Consider the following 20,697-nt stretch of genomic DNA (forward strand, 5'->3'; position numbering starts at 1 on the left):
ATTAAATGAGGTCAAAAATACCCCTCTAAAAAGGTTTACTGTCGTAAGGCATGTGATCATAATATAGGCCTATGTGGGCCTATGGGCCTGAAGGGAGAGACCTTTGTGTACAAGAGGCCATTAAGAGGTCAAAGGTCAACTACAGTAATTCATTCAAACTGTAAGAACATTGTATTAGGAAACCAGTAAGTCTGTAGAATATGCAGCAGGTTCAGAATTAAAAACTAGCCGTGTAACACGTTTTGTACTTTGTAAACAGACCCTCTTGTCAGCCACAAATGGTGATGTTTCTTGTCAGAAAATACTATATTTGACTGATGTCACTATATAACTGCATTGTTGTGACATTTGATAAGACCAAGGAAATATTTTTCATCTTGGTGGGCGTGAGTCTCACAGCAACAAATGTTCTGAGCTTTATGGAAACACCCTTTTCCTTTTCCTTTTTCTCTTCTTGCAAATAGGTTATTTTCCCAGTCCTCTACAGATAACTACTAAAAAGTATGTAGCATGTTAAAGTGCTTTAGAAGACTATGAAAAACGTATTCGGTTACTAACGTAACCTCGGTTCTCTCTAGAAGAGGGAACGAGTACTGCGTAATAGCTTACGCTATGGGGGAAATCGCTTTTCCGCGAGATATTGAAGTAAAAAATTATCCTTAATTTTGGAATAATGTAAAATGCGTTGCGGCAGCACGCAGACATAGGCGAAACAGCGTGTGCGCCTATTGGCTGCTCTGCGGTAACTGCAGCAGCCTATCGAAAGGCCCCGCTTCGCGCCCACTGCGTCACGTCCCGCCGAAACGGGCGTGGCCTTGGGCTATAAATATAGCTCGAGAGGCTGGTATAGCTGGTTTTCATCGCCGGAGCAAACCAGAGTGTGCTGCAGGCACGGCAAGATACGCAGTACTCGTTCCCTCTTCTAGAGAGAACCAAGGTTACGTTAGTAACCGAGTACGTTCTCTTACGAGAGGTTCTCTCTTACTGCGTAATAGCTTACGCTATGGGGAACACAGTGTAAAACGCCGTGCGTGCTGAGATCCAGTACCAAAGTCCCAAGGGCAGGTGCCCGGGGCCCATATAGCACGTGATCATAAGGGACTCACAGAGAGTCCAGGAAGAGGGGCTAGAATAGCATCATTCCTAACAATAAATAGCATCCTACAAGGAGCAATTATATAAGCCGCGTTTCCACCGCAGGAACTTTCCCCAGGAACTAGGAACTTTGGGCTGGTACTCGATGTGTTTACACCGCAGGAACCAGGGTCTAAATGAAGTTCCGGGTAAATATTTCCCCCTCCGATAGTCCCTGCTCATGAGGTAGTACTTTTTCAAAGTTCAGGAACTTTCAGGGGTGGGACCTGTGCGCTGCACAAGCTGATTGGTTGTGTTCACGCCGCATTTTGGTTGGATGATTCCACGCAGCATTTTATTTATTTTTAACCTCCCTTTTAAAAAAATCTATTGCGGTTCGTGTCGTGGCTTCATGCAGTAAGAGTTGTCTGTCTGCAAATGGAATTTAATAAAAAAAAACTGGTGAACTGGCGACGAGTTTCAGGCTTTATTAAGGGTATTTGTGGAAGAGGAAACTTTCTGCGCGTTCGTCCCAGCCATCTCACGGTCAATGTCCGCAATAGCTGCTAACATACACATTTTATATCTAACGTTAGCATTACGAGCTTACTGAACACGCTTTATCAGTGCTCGTCTCTTTTCTGCCACAGCTTTTATTATTAAGTCATTATGTTTACACATTGTCATCTATTGCAAGGTTAGGTTAGTAACAAAAAACTATTTACAAGACTGTCACTATTTATGATTGATAGACGGGGTTCAGGCTTTTTTTAAGTGTATTTGCGAAAGAGGACATTTTTTTTCGCGTTCGTCCCAGGCATCTCACAATAACTGATAACATACGTTGTCTAATTTTATACGCATATGAGCTTTCCGAACACGCTTTAGTATCAGTGCTCGTCTATTTTGTTTTGTTAATTACCTCGTTAGTAAACCAATACATAACTGCAGCACAGTTTGAATCTCCTCCATACTTATAAATGTGGCGCAACTGATTATGTCCGTCGCAGACTGGGAGGAGCAGTTGCGCGCAGTTTACCTTCCCAGTACTTTAGACCGCGGTGTAAACGCAGAAAGCAACCGGTCTGGGGCAAAAAAAGTTCCTGGGAAAAAAGTTCCTGGTACAAATTGTTCCGGGTAATTTCGGTGGAAACGCGGCTATAGATAGTGTTTCACACACAGCCAGGGCGAAAACTCGGCCTAGTCTGGTGAATATTATGGGTCTTACACACTGCCCATAGAGTTGCATGATCGATCAGCGAGCGTTGCTCAAGCAGTTTCAGTATTCTGGGCCGAAAACATTGGGGCAGACAATACCGATTTATCAGACCGAAAGCAGCTTAGCCTGTAAAGCGGGAACCTCTAGGTTATAAAACCTTATAAATGTAGACGGGGAGGTCCAGCCTGCTGCCATACAGATATCTTGTAAGGCAATCCCACTAGACCAAGCCCACGACGAGGCCATGCCTCTTGTGGAGTGCGCTCTAACACCTAACGGGCACTGCAAGCCCTTAGAGGCGTAAGCCAGCGCTTTAGCATCGACTATCCATCTGGATAGGCTCTGTTTTGACACGGCTAGTCCCTTAGAACGTCCGTAGAACGAGACAAAGAGCTGCTCTGTCTGTCTGAAGACAGATGAGCGAGACACATAAGCCCTTAATGCCCTGACCGGCCAAAGGAAGCTGGCGTCCTTCTCCTCGTTAAAGACCGGCAGGGCTGACAGGGAAATCACCTGAGACCTGAACGGTGTGTTGAGGGATTTAGGAACGTACCCGTGCCTCGGTTTGAGTATGACTTTCGAGTCATTTGGCCCAAACTCCATACATGTCGCGCTCACTGAGAGTGCTTGCAAGTCCCAATATGCTTCACTGAAGCGAGAGCCAGAACAAACACTGTCTTGAAAGACAAGTGTTTGATATCTACTGATTGGATTGGCTCGAATGGGGCACCTTTCATGGCCTCCAAGACCGTGGAAAGGTCCCATATGGGAACTGAGGGAGGTCTGGGAGGATTTAGCCTCTTAGCTCCTCTAAGGAAGCGAATGACCAGAACGTTCTTTCCAAGTGACTGGCCAAGCGTTGGTTCAGTAAACGCTGCTATAGATGCCACGTAAACTTTGAGCGTGGATGGGGTCCTGCCCTTATCCAGTAGCTCTTGTAGGAAGGAAAGAACCTCCGTCACCCCACAATCTGGGGGTGATATGCCACGGGCTGTGCACCAGCTAGAGAACACAGACCATTTCGAGGAATAGAGCCGTCTCGTAGAGGGGGCTCTAGCCTGCGTGATCGTGTTTAGCACTCCCTCCGGGAGGCTAGCGGGTACCTGTTGATGGCCCACACATGTAGGGACCATGTCAGCCTGTAAAGGTTTCGGGACCTGATACCTCCCTGGCGATTTATATAGGCCACCACTGGCATGTTGTCCGAACGGACCAAGACGTGGTGCCCTGCTATCTGGGGACAAAAGCGCCTCAGCACGTTGTTGACTGCTATCATTTCCAAGCAGTTTATGTGTAGAAGCTTTTCCTGTTCTGACCACTGGCCAAAGAACGGTCTGCCCTCGAGCAGCGCTCCCCATCCCGAGGTGGAGGCGTCCGTAGACACCACCTTCACACTCGAGGAAGTCCCCAGGCTTACCCATGACTGGTACCAGTCGATCGCTTTCCAAGGTTTCAGGGCTGAGATGCATTTCTGATTGACCTTGAGGCGAAAAAGACCGGAGGTCCACGCTCGGCGCGGCACTCGCGCTTTTAACCAGAACTGCAGTGGGCGCATGCGAAGCAGACCCAGCTGGAGTACTGATGATGCTGAGGCCATGAGACCCAACATCCTTTGAAACTTTCTGACCGGGACTATAGCGCCGCAGCGGAAGGTTTCCGTCATGCGCTGAATGTCCAGTCTGCGCTATGGCGATAGCTGAGCTGTCATAGACAGCGAGTCCAGTTCTGTGCCCAGAAAAGATATTCTCTGACTGGGAGACAGTGAACTCTTCGCCCAATTGACTTTGAGACCCAAGTTCTCGAGATATTCGAGTAACATGGTCCTGTGTTCTATGAGCTCTGAGTGAGTCTGAGCTAGAACCAGCCAATCGTCCAAGTAGTTCAAAACTCGCATTCCCCGAAGTCTCAGGGGAGCGAGGGCTGCGTCCATGCACATCGTGAATGTACGGGGTGCTAGGGACAGGCCAAATGGTAGGACTGTGTATTGATATGCCTGGCCCTCGAAGGCGAATCTCAAAAATCGCCTGTGACGTGACGCTATTTGTATTTGAAAATACGCGTCCTTCAGATCTATTGACACAAACCAGTCCCCTTGGCGAATTTGCGAGAGGATTTTCCTGGTTGTGAGCATTTTGAACGGGCGCTTTGCAAGCGCTTTGTTCTGCTGTCTTAGATCTAGAATGGGTCTGAGACCCCCGTCTTTCTTCGGTACCAGAAAATATCTGCTGTACAGACCCCCTTCGCTCTGAGCTTGAGATAAAGGCTCTATGGCCCCTTTGCTCAACAGTTTCGCAATCTCGGTTCGAAGTAGATGTGCTACTTCCTTTTCCACCGTGGTTTCGATTCGCGCCGCGCAACTGCGGGGGCGTCGAGCGAACTGTAGCGAATAGCCTCTTTCTATAATGTTCAGCACCCATTCTGATACCCCGGGGAGCTTTGCCCATGCGTTCGCACGAATAGCTAGGGGTTGAATGAGATCTGGGCTCTGGCCGTGACATAGTGGCGGCCGTAGAGCTTCGGTATGCTGTAACATAGACGCCGCATCTGCAGCGTTTGAGGCGGGGGGCGCGCTGATCACAGCGGGCAGCCTGTCCGCGCTCGACTCTCCTTGGGCGGATAGCTGAGAGAGAACGAGCGGGGGGAACCCCGTGGGGCTTGTCATGTCTGCGAGTGAATGTGGGCGTACAACCGCGGGCACATTTACTGCACTGAAAACACAGTCGGCCTGAGCTGAGTGTTGGTTTCGTTTTTACAGAAACCGAAAGACATGCAGTGTGTAGTGTTTGTGGGCACTGTATCGTGGGCACGTTCACTACATTTAATGCACAACCGACATGAGTCGATTTTATGTGCGTGAGCCCTGTGGGGCGGGCTGTGTCCGTGTGTAGGAATGAGCACTGGGCAGTGGGCATTTTTACTACACTCATAACACCATCGGCCGTGGCCGGAATACCAGGAAAAACACTCTTTGAGAGATTCATCTGGGTCGCCGTAAAAACGGCGTTTGTGTGCAGGCAAGCGGGCCGTGGTACCGGCTTGTTCACTGCATAATACACTGGAACAGTTGCATTTTCTGGAACTGAACGAGAGAGAAGTTTTGGTGGAAGTCTGGCCGCAGCGGGACTTGAACACCGTCGTTTTCCTAGGCGGGCTAGGAAGACTTTGAGGCCTCGGGCTTTACCTCAATCTTCTGCCGGGGCCCACGTGGCGGGCGGCGGCCGGCAGAGAGAGAGCGCGGTCTCGAGTCTTGGGCCTGTCGACGCTGTGAAGGCTGCGGATGGGAGCTTCGAGCAGACGGCTGTTTAGAGCGGACTGTTGCAGAGCTAGCGCGCTTCGGCAGAAAATGCTTCATGGCTTGTGACGTTTTCTGCACCTCAGCGAATCTGTCCGCAAAATTTTTGACGGATGATCCAAAGAGACTTGGCAGGAGAGATGGGGGCGTCGAGGAACGCAGCGCGCTCCGAATCCGGCATCTCAGAGAGCGTCAACCATAAATGTCTCTCAGCAACGGTGAGAGAGGCCATGCTCCGCCCTATGGCCTGTGCAGCGGATTTAGTGGCGCGGAGTGCAAGATCCGTAGCGCTTCTTAAATCCGGCACGCTGATAGCTTCCGGTCCTTCCTCATCCAGCTTTCGGAGAAGGTTGGCTTGGAAGATCTGCAAGGTGGCCATTGTGTGCAGCGCAGATGCAGCCTGTCGAGCGGCGGTGTAAGCGCGGCCGTGCATGGCTGAAGTAGTGCGGCAGGCTTTAGATGGAAGCGCCGTCTTTGTGCGCCGTCCAGCAGAGGGCGGGCAAAGATGGGCAGCTAAAGCTTCTTCCACCGGAGGAAGAGAATGTTATTCTCTGCTTTTAGCACCGTCCACCACGGAGAATGCTGCTGAGGCAGAGGTACGCACCCTGGCTGAGAAAGGGGCACACCAGGACTTCGCAAGTTCTTCATGAAGCTCAGGAAGAAACGGCGCGGGTCTAGAAGGCGGCGAAACGCGGTCTCCTAGCAGGAAACAACCATCCAGCTGGTTGTGCGCAGGCTCCGTGGGCGTCGACCACTCGAGGCCGAGGCTCTCCACGGCCTGTGTGAGCAGACGCATCAGTTCTGCTTCAATGCTCGCTCTTTTCCCGGAAGACTCGCGAGCAGAGGGGGCGAGATCCACAGAGCTCGACCAATGCTCACTGCCCGACGCCAGGATAGAGCAGCTGTCCTCCTCTACAATCGCCACTTCTTCAGCGTCATCCACAACGGAAGCGGCGGCAGACGGCGGCCGTTGTCCGGGAGTGATAGACTCAGGTGAAGCGGGCGGCGAAGCTGGCGGGCGAACCGGCGAGCTTGTATCGGCTGGAGGAGGCTCCGGGATCCGCTGAGCACGGCGCTTTTTACGGCGCGGTACCACAGCGGGCGGGAGTGCAGTCTCGTGGAAGGATGCCAGGCGAGTCCTTAGAGTCGCCATAGGCAGTAGCTCGCAGTGAGGGCATCCGCCGTCAGCGAGAGTGAGAGCTGCATGTCCTTCACCCAGGCAGGAAACGCAGATGACATGGCGGTCCCCGTCGCTGAGTGGGGCTCGGCACGAGCCACAGAAGGTGCGAGACATCTTAAAGACGCTCAAGCTCTTTTAGAGAGAGAGTGTGTGTGTCGCGGCAGCGAACACACACTAGTATGCACAGGATATAGTGCGGCGGATAGCGCAGCAGGAACGGCGGCAGAAGGCGGCTCGGCCAGCGGCTTCGATGCAAGGCTCGTCCTGCTGAAAGGCTTTTTCGACGGCGCGGCTTCTTCTCTCTGGATCCAGCGATGCGTGAGCTCCGCTGAAGAGATGAAAATCAGCTATACCAGCCTCTCGAGCTATATTTATAGCCCAAGGCCACGCCCGTTTCGGCGGGACGTGACGCAGTGGGCGCGAAGCACCCTCATTGGAGCTGACGTCACGACGGGGCCTTTCGATAGGCTGCTGCAGTTGCCGCAGAGCAGCCAATAGGCGCGCGAGCTGTTTCGCCTATGGCTGCGTGCTGCCGCAACGCGTTTTACATTATTCCAAAATTAAGGATAATTTTTGGCTTCAATATCTCGCGGAAAAGAGATTTCCCCCATAGCATAAGCTATTACGCAGTACGAGAGAACCTCTTTTTTTGTCTTTATATTGACCAAGGAACATGAAAGCACAGCTGTTACTTCATTTACTTTTCCAAGGTACAGTGTCTGTTTTTCTCTTTTAGGCATGTTTTGGTTATGTTGTGTCACAATAAAAGTTTATATGAAATTAATAATATAATTGAACAGAAATGTAGGCTTTTTCCAGGTTAGTCTAATTAGTGGAATCAAGTAGCACATTCCCAAAATTGTACAAATAGAGAGAAAACTTTAACCTACACATAGCAGTCAAAGCCGAATTATAAATTTCATCTGATTCACACTCACAGGCTTATTCATGTTTTATTCAGGAATAAAATAATATAACGCTATAAAACAGACATTATATCCTCAATTCAATCAACATTTGAAAGAAACAGTCAAACCCACAAACCAATGTGCAGAAGCATTAGCCCATGTAAATTGTGTCTGTATGGCATTTCGATGGGTGTTGTTGAGGGTAGGAAATACATGTGCCTTCAAGGTGGCGATATCAAAGAACTACAAACAAGATGAATCCTTCCTAAAAACTACAACACACAGATCACCTACTAGTATACAAATTCAGTATAATTGTCATGAAATAGCTGAAAACAATCTCTGTCACCTCATAGACCTTTTTTTTTATTTATTTTTTTACTATAAATAAAAAGAGTTATTTCTAATTGCAAAACTACTGCGGAAGAGTGAATACATTTTTACTCCGACTCACTGAAGCTGAAGTAGCTCTATATGTCAGTGATAGACCTCTTCCTAATCAGAAGGAAACTACAACATTATCATCATGCTGTTGGAATGCTCTCCCCACCCTCATCCGGAATGCAGAATCCCTGACAACATTCAAAAGACAACTGAAAACTCATTTTTCCCATGAGCACTTAACCTAAAAAAAAACAAAAAAAACTTTCTTTCCTTTACCTTTAATCCTCCCTTATCGGGCTTATGCTACTCTGAACAATGCCTGAACTTCCTATTTTGAGCACTTCTTGCGTTGTTTTTGCCTCTTCACGATGACTTGCTTAATTTAGTCCTAAATTGAAAGTCGCTTTGGACAAAAGCGTCTGCTAAATGACTAAATGTTAAATGTAAATGTAAATGTAAATCATAGACACTCTCGTGACTGAACATGCAGTCAATTTCATTGCTCACCAACTCGAGGAAACAGTACGCCTGCAGGCTTACAGAGGGATTGACACATGTTGGTATACGTCACGACTGACATCAGTTAAATGGTGATCAATGTGCTTTCTCAAGGAGATTTAGTCGAGATACCAAGAGAAGAACGTTTATGTTGAGATCAAAAGACAATTAACAAAAAAATCCCAATGGTATGGCTTCTTATATTATTTTCCGTAGTCACGGAGAGCTGAATCTTCTGTCTCAAACTACTATGTTTCGTGTATAATGTCCTGTGTACTAACAGAAAACAATAAGGGTGAAATGAATTTCTAAAAATGCCAGGTTCAATGAACAAACAGCCATTAATGACTCTTCTTGACTTTTGTCCCACAGTTGTTCTGCTGTTTGATACTTTAGCATGGGAAGTGAGAATGCCAAAAGACATTCATGGCCTCCAAGGTTCCTGTCTGGTTATACCATGTTCTTTTTCTTACACATCGTATCCACCCAAAAACCCACGTAGAGTTGTGTGGTATCAGTGGGTCTCTAGAGATTATCCTTTAGTTTATGATCCATGGTATCCACATAATGTCATTGAGAAGTTTAGTGGAAAAACTGATTTATATGTGAACTCAAGTAGGGATTGCAGTCTTCTGATCAAAAACCTGGAACAGTCCCACCATAGAGAGAAAATATATGCATGGATTGACCCTGAAAATGTTGGATGTCGACGGTATGTAAATATTCTTGGAATAATATTCTTTCACTGTTATATCTGGGATTGTCCAACTGCACTGAAAAAACAAAACAATTTTGACTTGGAAATGGTTTGTAACTTTCACAAACAATTACGAGGAAGTAACACATTGAATTTAACATGAAATTTTGAAGTAGAAAAACTCAAAAATATTGTAAAACATGCTCCAATAATCTGTTTTATTTACAACTTTTAAAAACAACAGACACAATAAAATGCTTCTCCCAAATTAACTTTCTTCTAATCAGTTTATTTGTTAAAATAACATTTAAAAATAAAGGCCAGACAATTTGCCCCAATAAGTAGGCTATATACTCAAGACATTTGTACATGTCTTTGTATGTTTTTTTTTTTTTTTTTTTTTTTTAAATAAACAATATTAAAGCTGCAGTCCGTAGCTTTTTTGGGTTAAAATGATCCAAAATACTTTTTTGAGCAAGTACATAACCAGCCAGTGTTCAAAACTATCTGCTTGCCGTAGCTCGATTCAAAATGCTTGTAATAATGTTTTTAATTCCAGTGGTACTAGTGGATTTCCGCGGGAAATTAGAGCATGTCTTTGCGTCATTACTTCATATCTGTACACATAAAGAAGGTGTCTCGGCTAGTAGGCTATATTGCGTGTGAGGATGTTGGTGGTGGAGATTTATAGCCTTTTCTCACAGCACTTGATATAATTAAACATCAATTTGATGGCGGATCCAGAAAGGTTGAAACGACAATCACCAGTGACAACTGGAGATTCACCCGTTGTAAAACGCGAAAGACTTCGGTCTTCAGAGAAAAAAAGAGACTGCAACCGGCCCATGCGAAAACAAGGACAAATATCGGAAGGGCATTAAATGTAGTCACGCAATGCTGCTCACTTAAAAAAGTTGGGTTAAAAACAACCCAACAGCTAACCCAATGGTGGGTTGATATAGCACCGACCTATTGTTGGGTTATTTTAACCCAATTAATTAGGTTACTAGTTTAACCCAATAAATAGGGTTACAAACAACTAATTTGTTGGGTTATTTAGCCAAAATGATGCTTTAACCAACCTAAAATTATTACTATTATTATTATTATTATTATTGCCATGTAAATAAATAACTCACAACTTCAGTATATTTACAATGTTTTATTTTACTTCCAAAAGGTAAGCAATTGTTTCAATAAATAAATAAATAAATAAATAAAGTAATGCAATTATAAACTGCCACAAATAAACAGTTGTAAACATTACAAGTTGTAAACATTTTCATTGTTATAGTTGCAATTGTTTTAATTTACTTCCTTAAGGTAAGTAACTGTTTCAATAAATAAATAAATTAATAAATAAGGTAATGCAATTATAAACTGCCTCATAAGGCAACCATGTGTTGAGGAAACACCTCCAGGCACAGAATATCAATGCTAAAACTAAGAAACATGGAGCACAAAAATACAAATAAACAAACAAAACGAACCAAAGCTAGTCCAGCTTATCCGATTATAAACTGCCTAAGTAGGCGACAGTGAGTTGATGGAACTCCTCCTGGCACAGAATATATTGTGTGTTGTAGAAACTGCCAAACAGCTGCAGACGGCTTTGGATACTCAATGTCTAAAACATAAAATAATTTAAAGCATGTATCCACAGCTTGTAAAAGGCTGTCTTGCTCAAGAGCTACTCCTCTCACAATGACGAAGGCTTGTGAGCAGTTCAATTTATCCCCAAGCTGCAGGACATGAGGGAATTGCCTCCGTTGCTCCTCCTCCTCCAAATATTGAATGATGTTTGTTCCAACCTTTAAATAGAAATTTTAAATGGTAAATATGCACACATGGATCAAATATAACCCAAAATGTGTTGTCATAAATTATGTACCCACAGGCTGTAAATCAACAAATGCTTGTTTTGCCTCCTGGTAAGAGGGCCGGACCATCTTGCAGCCCGTTTTGTATGGCAATGGAGGAAGGATAGCTGGCAGGGTTTTCAGAGCAACATCTCCAAGAGTGTCTTTACATAAAACAGAAAGAACAATGGATTAATCTTTAAACAAGCGCATTACATTATAGGCAAAATATTATAACTTGACATGAAAGTACAGTGCAGGATTTTCTCACCAGAAGAAATGTTAGTCTGGACTGGAAGAAGATCCAAGGCTCTCTTCTCGGTCTTGCAATATGACAGGACTCGTTGAGATGCATGTCCCCAAAGCTCAAAAAGTTTCTCTTTGGCATGTGGGTATAAAATACCAAAGTCCTGAGCAATCTTAAAAAAATATATAAAAAAAAAAATAATAATTTAAATCACACCAACACCTCATATGATGCAGTAACAATGAAAGTGTGGACATTGTTTTTTCAATTTGAAAAATCAAGCTTAGTGAATCAAATCAAGTGGGATCATTTTTTAGGGCAGGACAGTGATTTTTTTTAAATGTCCAATCAAACAAATGAGTTGTTTAGATTAGGATGAATTGTTTATTAAAATTAATGCAAACCTAATTTTCTTTTTATAGATTAAACATTTCTTTACCATTCCAGGTGTGTCCAGAAGTCTTGGATACTCTTGGGTGATCTCTATTAAAGATTTAGATCCGTTCTCTCTTATCCACTGTGCTCTGTAGACAGCTGTTCCTCTCATATATTCCTCAACTTGACTAACTGGTTGCTTATTCTTCTTCAGCCACTCTGTCATTTTGTTACTGTCTGCCTCACTGATTTGTGAATCTGCATGAATCAAACAGAGTGATTAATATCACAACAACCTAAAGCAATGTTGCAAGACAGGCAACATTTTATGATTTAAACATGTAACAGTTACTACTAAAATTAGGATAACAAAATCTGTGGATTATTTAGACAGTTTCACATTAAACTGCTTTGATCACAGCACAATTTGGATTTAAGGAATAAAAAAGAAGAAAGTAGAAAGAAGAACGTCAATAAGGCTTCAGCACCGATGGTTACATTTTTCTTACCTGGCAATAAAGTGATCCTATCAGTCACAGTAGCTCGGCGTTCATCTGTGGTTTGTGACCTCTCTCTAGATGTAGAACTGTGACTGTGGAGTCGTTTCCTAATATTACGGAGTCGTTCCTCCAAAAACCCTGTAGCCGGATGGCGGTATCGCCCTGGTGTATACCATACCTCCTAAAACATCAACACAAATGTTAAATGGATAACATGTCCCAAAAATGTCTTAAAAATGTCTTGTTTGTCAAATATTCTACTACTGTGTGAAGGTGAGCATAGTTCTGATAAACTGGGGATCAGCATACTCACATATCCACTGCCCTCCGAATCTCTAAGGCATGTAAATTGTGTGACCAGGGTCAGAGCTAGCTCTTTCTTTCGGTCTGGTGATGGACTAAGTGGTAGAAGGATTGTACAGATATTAGGTTACTTATGAGTAAATTGAATTGACCGCTTATGATTGAATGACTTTATGTAAAGTGGTGCAATGAATAAAACATCACTTACTATTCCCCAAACTTCTCCATTAAATGGGACACCAAAATGCGAACCATTTTCCTTCGGTCTTCAAGACATAAGTTGTGGTTTTGTTCCAAATTGGAGAGAATAGAAGACCCATGTGTGCTTCCCTCTAAAATCTGTCGTATATCCTTAATGGAGAAAGAAATTGTTTAGAATTGCACATCAGCATAACTTCATAATGCTAGGATTGCCTTCCTAAGTTTTGAACAAATGAAAAAACACTTCCCACTTCTAACATATACATTTGACTAATTACAGTTTTTAGACAAAGAAATTGGTCAGAGAATTTCAACATCACTGATGAAGGTCTCTGTAAAGTGTGTATTTGTAAGGTACTTAAATATCAGGGAAAAGGAAATACGTACAAATGAGGTTGAATTTTCCACAATAGTCAGTGTCACAGTAGGAACCTCAGTTATGGTAGGTATCTCGGTTTCATAGTTTTCAGAGTGTTCTTCTGTCTGTATGTAAAGAAAATACATTTTAATTCCAGTTACAATATACTTTACATTCTCAACTAATATATATATATATATATATATTTATTTATTTATTTATTTATTTCTATAATTGGACAATACAGCTCCTGTAGATTACAAACCTAAAATATGCCTTGCAATTGATTCGTGCACCACACCAAGAATTGGCCTTTTAAAATTATAATAACAAACCTATTAATATATAAATATAACCTATGGTAAAGTGTGTATGTCTATATGTACAAGAAACTTCTATTTATAGCATGTATTTAATAAAGATATACTGATAAGGGGGAAAAAAGTAAAAGCTTGTACAACTCATTACATATAAAAAATAAAAAAAAGCCTTAAAAACATCTGTAGCGCAAGGGAATGTAGTACAAGTCATCCTCTACATTATATGATTTCACTGCATGCAAGGGTTGAAAATCGTGCAGTGAGTTCACAGAAAAAGCCTCGAGAGGTTCATCAGGGGACACCGTGTATGCAAAGTAATGGCGGTCAAAACCCACAGTGTGCCATTTTTTGACAACAAGTTTCACATCAACATTGAGGCCGATAGTTACAATAGCTTTTATCAGCCTAAACTGAGGTACCCCATCCTCTGTGCATCCTGTTGTAATGGTCATGCCTGGTCTGTACTCTGTGCCATTAACTACTACCCAATCAGGAACATAAACCTCAGTAAATGGGGGGTTTTCAAGACCCTTTACAAATTCTCCCTGAATTGCAGCAAGAAATGAGCCGTGTCCTGGTCCAAACTCTGTGTTTTTGGAGAAAACACTTTCTGTCAGTAAGCGGTAGCACAACATCATCTGATTCCTGAATGCCATAGTTTTGCAAATATTTTTAAAATTACAAACTACATGGCTCAGCTGTTTGAAGAAATTATGTCTTGCCTCAAATCGCATTGTCCAAAATTGTTTTAATGGTCCAATCATCCGGAAGGCTCTTGGGTAATGGAGGAGAAAGTGGTGTTTGGGTTTCAGGTGCAGATGTGGGTAAAGCTGCAAGAAAACTGTGTGGTGTTCCGCAATTAGATGTTTCAGGTATATGGTGGCCTCTGTTGTGATGGAGGGGGAGAAAATGAACTCCATGCAAGAAAGGAGAAGCAGCAACAGTTCCCAATGTTTGTTCCCTTTTGGTATTTTGTCTCCAATGATGATGGGTAAAAACCTTAAGAAGCACCACATTTGAGCCGCAGTCTGTCTCAATGCCCCATTAGGGTTCTTAAGTTCATGTTGTCCCAGTACAGTAGGTTTATTGCAACTATCAGGAAATCCATAATCAAAACTTGTCAATCTGTAGTTCAGTGTTTCTAGACTCACAAGCCCTTCAGCCAACAAGGATGCCAAGACCAATTTGACTTCAAAAGGTCCAATTCCCTCAAGAATGTCATGCATGATGTCCGGAGCTACATTGTCCACAACATTGAAGTACTTCAAATTATCCAAGACACATTTTCGTTTGAGTCCTGTTTCTGAATGGTTGTTGGATGACAAGTCTTCTGCATAATTCTGTGCATTGCGAACCATCTCTGGGTCTTCCACAGTCTGACTCCACAAATCATCTTTGTGCACCTTACACCAACGACAGCAGTGGTTAGCATTGAAACTTTCTGAGTAGCCAAGGAGTGAATTCAGTCCTAAGTTGTCACCACAAACTTGTGCCACACTGATCTTAACGGTACCAGAAAAGTCTGGAGTGTCAATAAGGAGTCCCCTTTCTTCTAAGTCCATAATATCGTCAGTTATACGCTGCAGAACAGAGTCAATGCCATATGTTTTAGCATCATCTGATTTATACACAGCTAACAGAAAGCATGAAGACAGAGAAGACAACAGCATGGGGGGCAAACATTTGATCTGGAAATATATCAATCCTAATTTGTGCACAACAGTTTTGGAGCCCAAGGGATTAACCGTCTCACAATCATCGTTGTACAAAAGAAGTGGGATGGAAAGCTCTTTGGAAAACAAGTAGTGGCTTTTGTAAAGCTCTCCATCATGAAAGTCTTGTAATACCCCTGCATCACGCTCTGTGTTTTGATAGTCAATGATGATTTGCATTGTTCCAGGTGTTTCAAGAACTTTTTTCAGAAGTGGACGCAATGGAATGTACTGAAATGTATCACGTACTGCCGTCTGTTTAACCATTCCAGATGTAGAGTCATGCCGCTGACAGTAGGATACCCCTGGAAAATACTCTACAACAGGCTCAATGAAACACCCTGTTTTTGTGAAGTATTTCATTTGCTTGTACTCAGATTCAAGGTCTTTTAATGGCTCAGAAGCAGATTCAAATTGAGCTTTCAAATTTTTTACTGCTTGGTCATCTTGGTGTCCAAAGCGCTGAAACAAAGACATGGTCTTTTCCTGTAGACCTCCTACTATATCTGTAATTAAACTTGCAGTTTGTTTGACGACAAAGTTGACGGCGGAATATGTTTGAGAAGATTTAGCTCTCAACTTTGCAAGAAACAAAGCTAAACGGTTCGTTATTTCTTCTTTGTCAAAGTCATCCCACTCTTCCTCTGCCCCTACATCTTCAGTGTCTGATATTCGCACATTAGTGGATGGAGCAGTATGTTGATGTAAAACCTCAGAAGAGGTAGATGAAAATATTTCTTTTGTTGGCCTGTCATCTGCTTGCATGTGATCTCTCAGCAGATGTCTTTTGAATGACCACATGTATGCAAATGTTCTACCGCAGTTGTTTTCACAGCAACAGAAAAATTTTGACGAACTGTTAATGCCATGAATGGCATTAAGATGTAAGAAATATTCTTTGTGGTTTGGAGTGGATTTTTTACATTTGAAGCATGTGAAAGGCATTGTATGTTTAGTTACTTACAGTGTGCAACTGCTTAAAATAATTGGTAAATTTTATTCTTTGGCCAATTCTTGGTATAAGTGCTGTTATGGTGGTGTCGTCAAGAAGTAGAAAGCTTTGCTGGTCAATTTCTTCCTCTAGAAAAGGAAAAATAAGAAGACAAATAAATGGCAGACACTGCTTTATTTGACAATATTTGTTAGGACATCTCATAGATCATTGTTTTCTTATAATATTTTCCATCTCCCTTAACCATCCATTATGCAAAAAAAATCAAAAAAACAAAAACAAACTAGCTTACAATGCTGTCTTCATCATGATATACCTAAAGGGATAATTCACCAAAAAAAGAAATGGTCCCATTGATCAACCTCATATTCTCCTCATGTACACTGTATACTCTTGGTGTTTGGTTTCCATTAAAGTCCACAGAGCCAATTGTATACACCAATTGTATAAAAAATATATACTTTTAATTTAAAAAATGATACATAATTTTTATTATTCACTTCTTAATACATGCTTTGTTTTGGGTGATACGTTGTACCTTTTTTAACCTATTTACAGCAAAGTTACTCAACTATACCATTAGATTGCATACTATGAAATGTTATAATTTTATAGAAAAAAAATCACTGTAATGGTGATCTAAATTAAATATAGGTTGTTTCTGAATATTGATCTAGGTGTTAGAGGCTGAATTCTGTTGTCTGCTGGTTAGGAAAAAACTGGGGAAATTACAGTATCAGTGTGTGTGTGTGTGTCAGAAATGTTATTTGGGGTGTTAAAAAGGTTATTAGGGACATGTTGAGAAAATTTTAAACAAAATGGTCATTTTTTGGTGGACTATTCCTTTAACCCTTTAAGACCGGCGGGAGCGCCGGCGCTCCCGTTTGCGTGTGTCTGTTTAAGAGCCTATAGAAACTGAAACCAAATCGCTAGCTCAATAACTCTTTTTGCATACAAAACCAGAGATGTAACATGTTCAGATCAAGCCTCCAACATGCTCCTGTTGCGTTCTTTTCACCCTCTAATGAGTCTGTACAAATTGCGTAATATGCGTTTACAAAAAAAAAAAAACACACAAAAATGCATTGCACGTCTTTGCACACATGTTCTGTAGATCTGCGATTGATAGTTACATCTTCCGATGCTCATTGACGTATCACGTTCTGTGCACTATGACCCCAAAGGTTGTCACATGTTGTGACGTCACACGCTGCGTCATTTGACCATGCGTTTGACTCCCATTTGCTGTACTGGTATGTTTCTTTCTTTTCGTTATTGTCTTTTTATCATTGCTTCATTTTATCATTTATTTCTCCTTTACACACTCACAAATACACTTTTACAAATGCAAGCACATTCACACACACACACGCGCGCGCGCACGTAACATAGTCTAAACGAAAGTACATGGACGCGGATGTTTTGGCAATACTAATTGCGTCCGATGAAGATGAACTCTCCGTCTGCTCATCGGCTCCAGATTCCGTTTCAAGGACGAAGCCGACTTTCTTGAAGGAATAGATCCGTCCCAGGAAGAAAGCCAGGTGTGCAGCCAAAGAAAGAAATGACGTGCAGTGCATTTTTGTGTTTTTTTTCTTTTTTTTCTTTGTTTTTCTTTTGTTTTTGTAAACGCATATTACGCAATTTGTACAGACTCAAATGAGTGTATCTTAGAAACTAATTTATGTAAACAGTTCAAATAAATTCTGTATAGTTTTAAATTGTTTTATCAGGAAGAAAGCCAGGTATGCAGCCAAAGAAAGAAATTATGTGCAATGCATTTTTGTGTTTTTTGTTTGTTTGTTTGTTTTTCTTTTGTATTTGTAAACGCATATTACGCAATTTGTACAGACCTATAAATGAGTGTATCTTAGAAACTAATTTATGTAAACAGTTCAAATCAATTCTGTATAGTTTAAAATCGTTTTATGCACGTTTTTCACATTGACAAGTTTGAGGTTGGCATTTATAAAATTTCTGTATTGAATAAAACATGTAGAAAAAAAAATATGATTTTTTTTTATTTATTTTTTTATTGCACTTTTGAGATATTTATCTAGCTACTATTGATTTATTACAAATATAGCCTTCAAATTGGGAAAGTAAGGATTATTTTGATGTATGGCATATGAAAATGCTCAAAAGAATGACAGCACAGCATGTAAAAATACAAAGATATACTCTGGCAGAACTGTTCTATGGTAGGTCATAAATTAAAGAGAGGTGCCATTTGAATCATTTATGACCCTGTATAACTAGTACATTCTGGTTTACATGAAGTCACATTAAAAAGGCTTCACTATATTAATGATGACATTATTTAATTGTGAGGAAGGTTAGCAACTGAGAGAGAGTTTCCTTTTTCAGACTTGCTACATTATGTCTCACCTGCAAATCTGTCAATTAATGTTTCAAGGTTCCACTTCTGAAGCGTTTCCCTTACATATGAATCCATAGCATCCTGTGTAAAAATGTTTAGTTAATATAAAGTTAATTAACAATAATAAAGCCTATTGTCACTAACCTACTATAAATTCACTGTAAAATCACAGGAGATCATGCATGGGTGGTAAATGTCCTCCATTTAAAATGTCATTTTACTGATTTTAAATGACTTATTTGTCATTTAAAAAGTAATAAAATGTTATTATAAAAGAATAAAGTCTCAACCGTAATTTTATTTAAAGGGCATAACGTTACATGTGGCGATCTGAAAAGTAATTATGTAACTGGCTATTAACGTTAATAGGCTAACTTACTATCCTGAACATAACTTTTTATCTTTATAGAGTTTTCTAAATGTTTAATACTTTGTAGTATTTTAAATTCACATGGGATAGCCTAAGTAGACATTTACGCTACAATGTAACGTTAGGCCTTTATATAAACACAGCATAAGTGACCTTTTTCCTGACCGTGACACTGGATGGAGTGGACTAGGCTTGCGCTGGGTCTTGAAGCTGAGCGCGTCGGTTAAATATCTGAAAAAATTTATAACTTCCCAAAAAGTATTGGAAAGAACATAGAAAGTAAGGAAGAGTATCACAACCGAGTATAAGAATAAATGGCTATATTGCAAGCATCGACGTCGCTAGTCGCTAGTCGCAGATACCAGACAAAAAGCAGTCGACAGGGGAGATATAAACATGCAAATAATAAGCTACACATTTAGGAAAATGCGACAATAGTACGTAAGAGCTTAAAATCACTTATACGAAAAAAACATGTAACGTTATACAATATCTACAAGCTTATATAGTGTAATTAACTCACCCGTGTATCTTCTGTCACAGTTGCGGTGGTGGATTACCGTTGAAATTTGAACTTTAACCCAACGGTCTGCGTTGTTATAGAAACAACCCAATAAATGTTCGGAATAACCCAATAGAACGACCCAATATTTTTAACCCACCTATTGGGTACACAAAAATAACCCACCGTTTTTTAGAGTGTGATGTTGTTAACATTAACAATTTTATAACAAAGTGTCATTTGCACGGTTTGACGTGATATGATAAGCGATTGTTAGATTTGTAAGGCCCGCTATATTGGCCCAATCTCCGGTTCGCCAATACACGGGGAAGGTTATCACGCGTTCTGTCCTCACTCATGCAAAGTATTGGTTGGTTAAATTTGCAATACATTAATCATGTACTCACTCGTTAATTCATCTGACTCCATAAATGAAAGGTTTTAATAATATCTGTGCCTCACTAAAAGTGAGCGAATGTTTGACTATTCCTTTTAACCATTAAATAAACAATGTCAAACACAGTTATAATAATCATATGTAACAATTTAATATTTCAGATATCAGAGATCAATTCCACAATCAATTCAGATATCTAAAACATGGTTATACATTGGTTACACCAAAGAATCTTACCCAGCTTGACCAGAGAGAGAGAGAGAGAGAGAGAGAGAGAGAGAGAGAGAGAGAGAGAGAGAGAGAAACCACCTATCCAATTCCACGTCCAGCCAAGAAGAAGAGACAGAGAGAGCCAGAACACCTTCCTTTATCCTCTGTCCAGGTGACAAGGGGGATGGGGTGAGACCACCCTCAAATGGCTTCTATCCCACAGAAGGGGGGTTGCCTTATCTGGCATTATCTCTAAACCAGTTCCCTATGAACTTCTATAAACCTTATTTCCTTTTATTTTATCTATCTGGATATGAGATATCTGTACCACTCACTTTGAGACATTTCAAATGACACCAAAAGCATAACAGTCAATGATAAACATTCGCATTAAACCATGCTCTTGTGTGGGTTCTTTGTTGTTAGTTCATGCGCTTCTGAGAGTTCCAATGTTAATTAGCCAGCCGGGCCCTTTTGTCCCATAAATCAGGCCTCAACCAGTATTTTCAGTCTTACAGTTTCCCTCCTTGATCCCGTGGGTCACATTCCGATGAACACTTACGGGTCACAGTAAGACGTTTGTTATAATCCTTGAAGATGTAGCACAAAAATTGTCTTTGCAATGTTGGCATCTGTAGAAGCTCAGTGGTCTGTGTTCACCTGCAGAACACCTGTTCCCACCAGGTGTATAGCTTGAGTCCAGCGTGTGGATGAATGCGTTCAGGTTCTCTTCCTGTAATCCTGTGACGTGAGCAAAGT

The 20,697-nt window shown here is 41.7% G+C and overlaps 1 protein-coding gene across 3 annotated transcripts; it reads right to left on the reverse strand.

Annotated features, from left to right (window-relative positions):
* Positions 1 to 10,153: 10,153 nt before the first annotated feature.
* LOC309505503 (uncharacterized protein) lies at positions 10,154 to 19,525 on the reverse strand. Of its 3 annotated transcripts, XM_082178901.1 has the most exons (12): positions 19,353 to 19,525; positions 18,983 to 19,076; positions 18,468 to 18,540; positions 16,092 to 16,207; positions 13,125 to 13,220; positions 12,745 to 12,887; positions 12,547 to 12,631; positions 12,243 to 12,414; positions 11,798 to 11,991; positions 11,383 to 11,530; positions 11,148 to 11,275; positions 10,154 to 11,063 (listed from the first exon to the last, which is right to left on the reverse strand). In XM_082178901.1, the coding sequence occupies exons 3-12, from the start codon at positions 18,532 to 18,534 to the stop codon at positions 10,758 to 10,760; spliced, it is 1,455 nt and encodes a 484-aa protein (XP_082035027.1). In that variant the 5' UTR covers positions 18,535 to 18,540; positions 18,983 to 19,076; positions 19,353 to 19,525; the 3' UTR covers positions 10,154 to 10,757. The 3 variants fall into 3 exon arrangements, with proteins under 3 accessions (XP_082035027.1, XP_082035026.1, XP_082035028.1); XM_082178900.1 differs by lacking the exon at positions 19,353 to 19,525 and having other exon boundaries at positions 18,983 to 19,138; XM_082178902.1 differs by lacking the exon at positions 19,353 to 19,525 and having other exon boundaries at positions 10,845 to 11,063; positions 11,144 to 11,275; positions 18,983 to 19,138.
* Positions 19,526 to 20,697: the final 1,172 nt, after the last annotated feature.

This window comes from Leuciscus leuciscus (genome assembly GCF_965113295.1).
Source record: "Leuciscus leuciscus genome assembly, chromosome: 9".
Classification (NCBI taxonomy): Eukaryota; Metazoa; Chordata; class Actinopteri; order Cypriniformes; family Leuciscidae; genus Leuciscus; species Leuciscus leuciscus.

Coding starts and splice junctions, on each gene's coding strand:
- LOC309505503 (XM_082178901.1), bottom strand. CDS start 18,534: ATGGATTCATATGTAAGGGAAACGCTTCAGAAGTGGAACCTTGAAACA. Junction 12,632..12,744: donor ATGGAGAAGTTTGGGGAATA/GTAAGTGATGTT, acceptor TCTACCACTTAG/TCCATCACCAGACCGAAAGA. Junction 11,531..11,797: donor TTCTGGACACACCTGGAATG/GTAAAGAAATGT, acceptor TATTTTTTTAAG/ATTGCTCAGGACTTTGGTAT.